This window comes from Siphateles boraxobius, unplaced genomic scaffold (assembly GCF_051911475.1).
Source record: "Siphateles boraxobius isolate OS27281-9 unplaced genomic scaffold, OSU_SipBor_1 41, whole genome shotgun sequence".
Classification (NCBI taxonomy): Eukaryota; Metazoa; Chordata; class Actinopteri; order Cypriniformes; family Leuciscidae; genus Siphateles; species Siphateles boraxobius.
Window position 1 is genome coordinate 42,007,950 of NW_027509042.1, and position 9,871 is coordinate 42,017,820.

Here is a 9,871-nt window from a genome sequence, read left to right on the forward strand (position 1 = left end):
GCTATTTTTCCCTAATATGTATTTTAAATGTAATTGTGCCGTATAGGTATCATTTGTGAGTATGTGTATATCTCTGATAATTTCCAATCCTAATGAACATTAATATTTGTTCTCCATTTCTCATTTATGTGTAGGCGAAATTTAAACAATCATACAGTAGCTAAATATGTCTGAGATTTGTCTGTCTGTGCTATAGAATAAGATGCACCCCAATGACAGCCTCCACTTTGATTTTCCATCGTTTATTTAGAAGATCGCCGGGACTGGAGCCCTGCAGCTGGATTTGGCTTACAGAATGAGAGAAGATTGGATGATAAGATGGAGAGACAGCAGACTGTTGGACAGGTGCACAGGTATGACAGAGTGATGCGCACGTGGCCGCTGTTTGTAAACATACGTGTGCACAAAATAAAATCATTACAAACCTTTTTTTTTTTCTCAGGAACAAGTAACACGACAAACAACGTTGTGTCTTCATGTGAAAACAGGCATTAAACAGTGACGTACACACCATCCACAAAGGTCTACCAGTAGATACTCTATGTAGTGCTTGGTAATTATTATTTTTTCTTTCAATGCATAGAATGTTTGCACTGCAAACCAAAGTATACAAACCAACGAAATGATATTTCAGGACAATTTTGCTTTGTAAATATTATCATCTTTATCATGCGAGTTAACTAATATCCGCATAGGAAGAATTCTGATTTGCCAAAACAATAATAAATAGAATAAATAATACAAATAAATAAATAAATAAAAAACTGGGAATTCAGTTTTGCAAGGTGAGCAAGTGTCATTTGTACGTATATTTATATATATACACAAAAGCATTAGAATATATCTAACCAATCTAAATAACAGTAGATTTCAGTGCAATTTTAACAAATACGAGCGGTGGTTGCCACCTTTATTTAAAAGGGACTCTGTTTACTTTTCCTGTTCAGTTCTGAATTCATCGGAGCAGACCTTTGAAATACTGAATGATCACATTAGTTCATTAGCAAGACTGTGAAAATAGGATCTGCTTTTAACACATTTAATAATCAAAAATATAGCAGTTCCCTGTTACGAATGATTAAGTACATAAATATGCTGAACAAAAATACATACATAATAAATAAATAAATAGGATAGAAATAAACTATGAGGTAATCCATCAATGGCTATTTTTCGTCATTCAGAATAAACGTCATTGGGGCAAAAAAAAACAAATGTAGAGTTGAACCGCAGAAAAGTAGTTCGTCTGGATTACCTGTTATTTGCATACTTCACATTCACCAGTACAGTGAAAAGAAACATGAGTTGTGAAAATCAAACGGTACTAATCATGAGCACACGCTTGAGCCAAAGCGATGTTCCTTGGTCCCCAAAAGTCAGTTTTGTTGTGTTGTTTGTTTCCCTACAGAAGTGTATAGTCCATCAGTGAGCCGCGGAAAATTTCAACCTCTTCTGTTTTTGTCTTTGGTTGCAAAACCATACTCGCACCACGTTCTTTTTGAGGTCCAATTTCTCAGCTATAGCCGCGATTTTCTCCGAGGACGGCCGAGGCTGGACCGCGAAATACGCCTCCAGAGATCGCTTCTCCGGGGCCGCTATGGAGGTCCGCTTGCGCTTCTTCTCGCTCCCGTTGAAAATGTCGGGTTTGCTCATTTTCTCGCGCTGGGCGCCCTCGGCCTCCTCCAGCCACGCCTGGAGAATGGGTTTGAGCGCGATCATGTTGTTGTGCGACAGAGTAAGAGACTCGAAGCGACAAATGGTACTTTGGCTCAGGGAGCCCACGCCTGGGATCTTCAGGTTGGCCAGCGCGCCCCCCACGTCCGCCTGAGTCACCCCGAGTTTGATCCTCCGCTGTTTAAAGCGCTCCGCGAACGCCTCCAGCTCCCTAGGGTCCGTGTCCGAGTCGTTGATGGAGGGCAGTCCGTTGTTGATGAGTCCCGGCGCGCCCTGGTGCGCACCGCCATGGTGGCCCGGTAAGAGCCCGTGGTGAGTGAGCGGCGAGTTCATGTTCATAGCAGCCTGGTGGGACAGGTGGGTGAGCCCGTGCATGTGGGAGTGCGGGTGGGCCGACGTGGAGATCAGGCCCCCGCCGCCTCCTCCTCCGCCTCCTCCACCGGCCCCTTCGTGACCGCTGGGCATCAGCGCGAGCGACGGAGAGCTGATGTGCTCCATGAGGTCGGGCGGCTCCAGGTTCTGGTGGTGGTGGTGGTGATGGTGGTGGTGGTGGTGGGCGAGTGGCACGGTGGAGGTGGACGAGCATGGCACGGTGTTCATCGTGTGGTACGTTGCGTCGGGCTTGAACGGGTGACTCTTACCCTGGGACACGGCCATGTCCACGGCCGCCAGAGCTTCGGCGCGGGCCAGGAGCGTCTCATCCAGACTGGCGAAGATGTTGCTTTGTAGCTGGAGGAGTCGGAGAGAGAGAGAGAACGAGAAAAACAGAGAAACAGAAAGAAAGTGCAGATGTCAGCTGGGGAATAGTGTCAACACATAACACAGAGAGAATATTCCTTTTAAGAGGCTTCCAGTCATAAAAATTAATACAAAAAAGGCTGAAGCCTGAGCCTTCAGTGAGCATGCCTTCAGAAAAGATCACAGGCGTGCGGATGATTGCTGTGGAATACATGAAAAAAACATTAAGGCAGAATATGCGCCTCCAGCGCTCCTCCTCGCGCGCAGAGGAGAACGCAGGAGAAAAGCAGAAGTTTGGAGCTAGTTTACCTGTGGAGTCTGCAGACAGGCTCTCCTGATCGCCTCCGAGCTCGAGTGCAGAGATGTGTACTTGTGCTCAGGTAAGCTGGGATGCATGGCGAAATGCGCCTGTTTGCTGTTCATGGACATCATGTTTGCGCTAGATCCGGTTTAGATAAAGTGCACGAAAGGAGGATAAAACCCAAAGCGAGAGAGGCCAGGTCCTCCCGCCTCCTCTTCTGGCGTCGGGCGGATGCGGTAGCGCTCGGCTGCTGATGGTACAGAGAAGATGCCCGCAGTGTGTGTGTGTGCGTCTCTGTTTGGCTCTGCTGTGTGTGGATGAGGAGCGCTCTTACACCTGAGTCCCTCACATCTCGTCCGGCAGCCTCGCCTATTCTCGCGAGACGATGGCAATTTACTCTCTTCTCCTCCTCTCCTCTCATCTCATCGCGCCTCTTCTCGTCTCATGTCCTCCTCGAACTGTAAATCGGCCTAATGACTGAGAGGGGGGCTTCCATACCTGTGGATTCTGTGCGCATGCGTGATGCCTTTGATGATTTAGAATGTTGTTCGTTGCTTTAAACGGTAACAGTGTACCCGCTATCATTCGATATGCAAATGAGGGCTGGCTGTGTAAATTTCTGAATAATAGATTTTTTTTTCTTTTTGTAAAAATACATCCAAATTAATCAGACACTTTTAAGTTGGGCATAATCCAGTTTTTTTAATAAATATTATAAAAATGTTTATAATAAGCATATTTATTTTAATAAATGAAATAAAAGCAAATTGGAAACATGAAATATCAAATATATTGTTTAACTGCGAAATAATGTAATTAATTTCATTTTATTTTTATGAATCGTTTGCAAAAATAAAATGCATCAATAAATTGGAACCATTGTTGATTCCGTAGCTGTTCGTTCATTTCAGTTTCCGAAGAATTTACAAACGTGAATATTTTAATTTAGCTAATGTTTACGGTTGCACCGCGTTGATTCATTAAGCAACTCTATATCTATATTTCAGATAAGAAAAAGGGAAAAAAGAAAAACGAATTAATAATTGCATAATATAAATATATAACGAAAATCGTTTTAGACATAAATATTCATACATTACAAATGACGTCAACAGAAATTCGCAGACATCAAAATATAATCTGTATTTAAATCAGATATTGTGTTTGAATATTTACATTTCGCTCACGTTAACGCGTCATGGTGGCATTGCCTTGATTGATTACGCAACTTTAACTATCATGTATATTTCACTAAACTCTAATCACTGCATCAATTTTTAATCGCCCAGCGCTTTTAGTTGGAGCTAATGAAGTGTTAATTCACTAGCATTTATTAATTCTTTAAAAGACTGTGAAGGATGTGGGTAGTAAATGGATTTGTTTAGTATTCTGGTGATGACACATGAAATAATTCAGCACTGAACACAGAAAGACAATGTGTTTGCGTGCACTATTACTAAAATGATGAGCTTACTGTTGTTGTCATAACACTAAATCAAAGGTTTTGAAAATGTGAAAATGAAACTATAAATTATAGGCATACAAAAGTTTTTTATTTAGATAACACCCAGGTACAAAAACATTTACTAAAATATCCGAAAAATAGAAAATGACTGCTATTTTCAAACTGTATGCAAGAATAGCATTTATTGTTTTCACAGTTTAATTACAGATTTATTCAGAATGCCAGGTAATTCTGCACAACCACAAAAATCCTTGAAATTTGATAGAAAAATATACGTTTAATTTCAAGAGAAAGGTGTAATGGTAACACCTTATCCCCTCAGGATACCGAAATGGTTTTTATATCATACAGTAACATGATCCAGCGCACACTGCTGTCATCATAATGAACAGTGAGGCAAACTTGTAATAAAAAGCCCTGATGGAACAGAAAGGCTGTTAAATCTTGTTGTTCTCCTGAAAAGTCATTGAAATCATGCTGGAAGATCATGCTGTAAAATATTTGAATTGTTACTGCTTCTACTTTAGTTTGGAGAGTTTGGAGGGGCTGGAGATGGACAATCCTGTGGGACACTTGCGTTTAGTGGGCTGGCCGGGATTTTCCACCGTATCTCCAGCTCTGTCACTGACCTCAACATCACAATGGGTGGTCTCCTGTGTCAAAGATGTGGTTTGGTGCTCTCCTGCTGTTCCAGGATCAGCCAAGAGGTTGCTACAGAAATCCAGTTCTGGTATTTGGGTGGCATCAAAGTCTGGAGAGCGTGAGGATGGGGATGATGCAAGGGGAAGGTGAGAGACCTGACTGTTGGAGCTCTCACCCTCAGCCATCATAGAGTCCAGCTCAGAGATCTTGTCCAGGTACGCTGCATCCATACAAGCCTCACTGTTTCCCGTAGGGTCCTCGGACGGCTCCAACTTCTCTCTGTTTTCCTCCAGATGGGGCAGCTCAGGTCCGCAGTCCATCCAGCCTCCACACAAGACCTCTCTGTCTGAATTCTGACTGAAAGGAGCGCCTTTGTTGCCTTGGAAGGATCCTGGGCTTTGGTTGATCGAGGATGAGCTGGCTGGGCCCTGGCAATCATCAAAACTCAGTCTTCTCAGGTAAGTGAGAGGTTTGAGACCTAACTTTCGGTCACCACACACCACAGGACTCTTCAAGCTCAGAGATCTGAGAGCCGAGGAGGGTGTAGAGGGAACCGTAACTTCTTTGAGTCCATCCTTCAGTGGACTCAAGGTCCCTCCAAGAAAACACGCATCAGATGTAGTCAGGAGGTGCCCGTGGTTGTTGGGAAGCTCTGAACACTTTCGGTCCAGGTCTGTACAAACAGAAGTTTCCTCCATTTCACTCAGGCTTCTTCGCATCAGTGCGATCCTTTCAATCCCTCCGTTTTGAGTCCCTCCAGAGGCAGCGTTTGAACAAACACCTTCTTCAGACTGAGGGTCATCCCTCTGGTTCTGGGCTTCAAGCTCTTCGATGTATTTATCGCTGCGCTCCAGAGCTCTTTTCAGCTGGGCCACATCTCGCTCATACTGATGAATTTTAGACTCAAGAGCTGCGACTGTATACCGGCCAAACCTCAATGTAAAACACAGACGAACCACAAACAAAATCAACTTTGAAAGATCGGAGATACTAACACTGTGTAAATATCCATAAATAGAAAAAATATATATATTTTAGTTGTTGTTGTCAATGTTTAATCCAACTCAAAATGCAAGTCAGTACACCAACACTGTATAATGAACATTGTGCTTACTTTTGAGGAGATCTGCTGTCCACTTCTGCTTTCAAATGCATATTTTCCTGGATTAGGTCAAAATTTTGGGACCGCAACGTTTTGTTAGCCTGAGGGAAAGAAGCATGTTTCTTTCAGAATAGTTGCTTTTTTTTCTTCTTTTTTAAGCACAGAAGACAAATAACACCCTTTCCCATTTTTCCAATGGTCAGTGAAAAGTTCTCTAGACTAGAGAAAAGCTGGGACTATATACATATATATTTATGCTCTAGATGTGGACTAAGCACCAAGCCACTGCAACCATATCTCTTTACTGTCATATGATATGGATGATAAGGGTTTTTCAACAACTGATACCAATGCTGATGTTCAGAGAGTAGCCCAAATAATGCCAAAAATATGTAAAAAATGGTTAGATGATAGTAAATGAGACAATTTCTCACATTAAGAAAAATTCATTTGACATGTTTTCTCAGAATGTACAACAAAATATTAAAAAACAGAAAATAATTATCCACTGACAATGATGATTTATGAAAATAACATTGCGACTTCAGTTTAAATGACCAAGTGAGCACAGTCAATGCAGATTATCTCAAAACGGCTAAATTATAGGGCGATATTTCTAGTTTTGTGCTTTTTTTTGGCCAGTGTCTAATCTTTCTTTTTTTTTTTAAACAATCCCATTCATACTTCCTTCAGCTTTTCGAGGTCCTGTTTTAAATGCCTGTAGAGGTCATTGGCAGCTCTCAGCTTATTAGCCGACTCCTCCAGAGCGCCTGGGTCAACAGTACTGCTTTCGCTCTGAGGAACCAAGACTGTGCTCGGTTCCAGAGCCGTCTTAAGTTGCATCTCAAGGCTCAGGTTTTTGCTTTTCAAGTCCTCGTTCTCTTTCAAGAGGGTTTCGATTTCATCCTGTAAGACAGATGATTCATAAGCTCTGGGTTTCATTGCATAGCTAGGTCCATTTTTTTTTTACAGGCATATTTTACACTGCCCGGCCAAAAAAAAGTTGCTGTTTGGATTGAAATAGTCAAATGCTTGAGAGTCTATGATTGGATCAGTGATTATTATTAGGGCTGGGAAACGATTAATCACATCCAAAATAAAAGTTTGTGTTTACATAATATATGTGTGTGCACTGTGTATAATTATTTTGTAGATATATAAATACACACACATGCATGTATATATTTAAGAAATATTTGCATGTATATACTGTATATATTTATTTATAATTTATATTATATATAAATATTTTATATATAAATATTTTTTTCTTATATGTATACATGCATGTGTGTATATTTATATATACAAAATAATTATACACAGTGCACACACATATATTATGTAAACACAAACTTTTATTTTGGATGTGATTAATCACGATTAATCTTTACCCAGCCCTAATTATTATGTTTCTAGCATGTTAGTGTTTGGCCACAGTTCTTGTGTAGTTTTTTCATTTCTTAAACAAACATGTAGGAAGACACATCATGGCCATATTCCAGGATGACAATGTCAAGATTCATCAGGATCAAACTGTGAAAGAATGTTTTGGAGGAAACATGAATCAGTTCACACATGAATTGATGCTCCTCTGAGACCAGAGCTTAAACTCATTGAAAGTCTTTGGGATGTGCTGGAGGAGACTTTACAGAGTGCTGGACTCTTACATTGACATTAAAAGATCTTGACAAAAAATGTATGCACCACTTCATGGAAATAAATGTTGAGATGTTATTTCCATCAAGCACTGCATTGTCATCCTGGAATATCGCCATGATGTGACTTCCTACATGGTTGTCTAAGAAATGAAAAGATTCACACTCTATCAGTTAGGGTTAGAAGACCGGTTGCCAAACATAAAACATGCTAGAAACATAATAATCACAGCAACAATCATAGACTCTCAAGCATTTAAATCCAAACAGCGACATTTTTGGCCGGGCAGTGTTGAAACTGGTTGAAGATCACATGAAATCCAATGTGGAGTCTAGAGGCGTAGCAGTATTCTGCACTGATTTTTGAGGGAAACTCCACTCTAAATGATATAAGAATTTTCAATGCAGGAAAGAAATTTGTATTTATCAAACCATTTCATTGGGTCTTTGAGAAAAAATACCTCGTATTCTCTCAAAAGCAGCTCCCCTCGAGTCTTTCGGAGGCGTCTCTTCACAGAAGAACTCTCATTGGATTCACTGTCAGTTGTGGCTCCTGTGAGCATTAACACACACAAACACACACACACATGAGAAAGAAGGATATATAATTAATCACACTCATCCTACCTAAAAAAATATAAGATATGATTGTGAGGTCTCATTACCGATGATTTCTCTGCAGGGGTTTTCTGGGGTGATGGCCACTCGACAGGTGGGACATTGACTGCTCTTCTCCAGCCAAACGTTGATACAGTTGGAGCAGAACACATGGTTGTTGCAACAAATGACCGGCTGACGCACCTTTGAGGTGTAGATCAGAGCAAACCAAAAGGTAAATGCAACATCATGACTGTTAACATTTAAGGGATAGTTCACCCTAAAATTAAAATTCTGTCATCATTTACTTACCCTCAAGATTTCTTTCTTCTGCTGAACACAAAAGAAGATATTTTGAAGACTATGGGTAACCAAAGAGTTGATGGGCCCCATTGACTTCCATAGTATGGAAAAAAATACTAAGGAAGTCAATGGTGCCCATCAATTAAAACAGGTTTGGAACAACTTGAGGGTGAGCAAATCATGACAGAAGTATCATCCCTTTAACATTCCTACTTATCTGGTCCATTTTATCTGACATCACTCTCTTTGGTTATTTCAGGGATTCATTAACAGTAGAGCACAGTGTTCAGGTGAGTGCTGGAATGGTCGTTTTTGTTAATTTGTGTTTTGGGAGAAAACTAAATCAGAAGGGACGCTTGGTGCTCTACTGTAATAAAACTATCGCTGTTTTGAGTTACAGAAACGTTATTATCTATAAATGCACGTATTTTTACACAGTATCTTCACTGGTAGCTGATAAAAGAACTGTATGTTACATTAAAGTGGTTTTAATTTAAAGACCGAGATACATCAACAATGATGAAGTAGGCTACACGCGCGCACTGCACGACTTTGTGTTCAACTCCTGCCATATTTAAACTAAGTGTATTAAAGTGTTACCTTTCCGAGGCAAATCTGGCAGGATATCGGTAAAGTCAATGAAAGAGTGACGTTTTGAAAACTTTGCGCCATGATTTAGTCCTCAGAGATTAGAAACATGATCCAAAACTCCCTCCAAGAGAAACAAAGTAACTAGCAGCACACGCGACTACGGCAAGCGCAGAGTACTAAACTACTGCGAAACGCGTCTGACTCAGACTACTGTACATTCCCACTGTGGTGGGTAGTGTTAAACGATTGTGGTGATTAATGCTTTTATAAAGCAAGGTTTTGTATTTATAGAATGTATGGTCTCTAGTATATCACATCTACTGCTAAAAAGAATCTTGATGTGTTCCTTCAGTAACCAACAACAAAAAACAATCAACAATGCTGTCTTCACGCCATGTCTTAATTACGGTAGTTTCGAGATGACAACACGTGACGTTCTACTCTGAGCTGTTCACGTCCTCGGACTGTGAATTATGCGTTTGAATGGCAACGATATCAACACCTAAATTAATATGCAGTGGTATAAGTAGGAGCTCTCAGAAAATTCCCAGTTTACAAGCTGTATTTACGAGTTCTGCGCGGACGTGAACGCTTTTTACAAAGTGGAATCTCGATCTCGTAATTGCGAAATGGCGTGAACGCACCTAAAAACAACACATTTATAATGATAAAAACATTATTAGTATATAATATATTAATAAGATTGTTGTGGTTGTGCATTTTTATAAACTTCACTTATTATAGACAGTCTGTGCTTAATTTTTTATTTCTGGTCTTTTATGGTAGGCAGATTATTATTG

The 9,871-nt window shown here is 40.6% G+C and overlaps 2 protein-coding genes across 2 annotated transcripts; both read right to left on the bottom strand.

Annotated features, from left to right (window-relative positions):
* Positions 1-226: 226 nt before the first annotated feature.
* On the bottom strand, positions 227-3,051 carry pou4f1 (POU class 4 homeobox 1). The gene is made up of 2 exons (XM_077200002.1): positions 2,722-3,051; positions 227-2,403 (listed from the first exon to the last, which is right to left on the bottom strand). Exons 1-2 carry the CDS (start codon positions 2,842-2,844, stop codon positions 1,423-1,425), a joined length of 1,104 nt encoding a protein of 367 aa, XP_077056117.1. The 5' UTR covers positions 2,845-3,051; the 3' UTR covers positions 227-1,422.
* Positions 3,052-4,332: 1,281 nt separating this feature from the next.
* Positions 4,333-9,242, bottom strand: obi1 (ORC ubiquitin ligase 1). Its single transcript, XM_077199751.1, has 6 exons — positions 9,081-9,242; positions 8,246-8,381; positions 8,042-8,133; positions 6,607-6,828; positions 5,935-6,023; positions 4,333-5,753 (listed from the first exon to the last, which is right to left on the bottom strand). The coding sequence occupies exons 1-6, from the start codon at positions 9,150-9,152 to the stop codon at positions 4,697-4,699; spliced, it is 1,668 nt and encodes a 555-aa protein (XP_077055866.1). The 5' UTR covers positions 9,153-9,242; the 3' UTR covers positions 4,333-4,696.
* Positions 9,243-9,871: the final 629 nt, after the last annotated feature.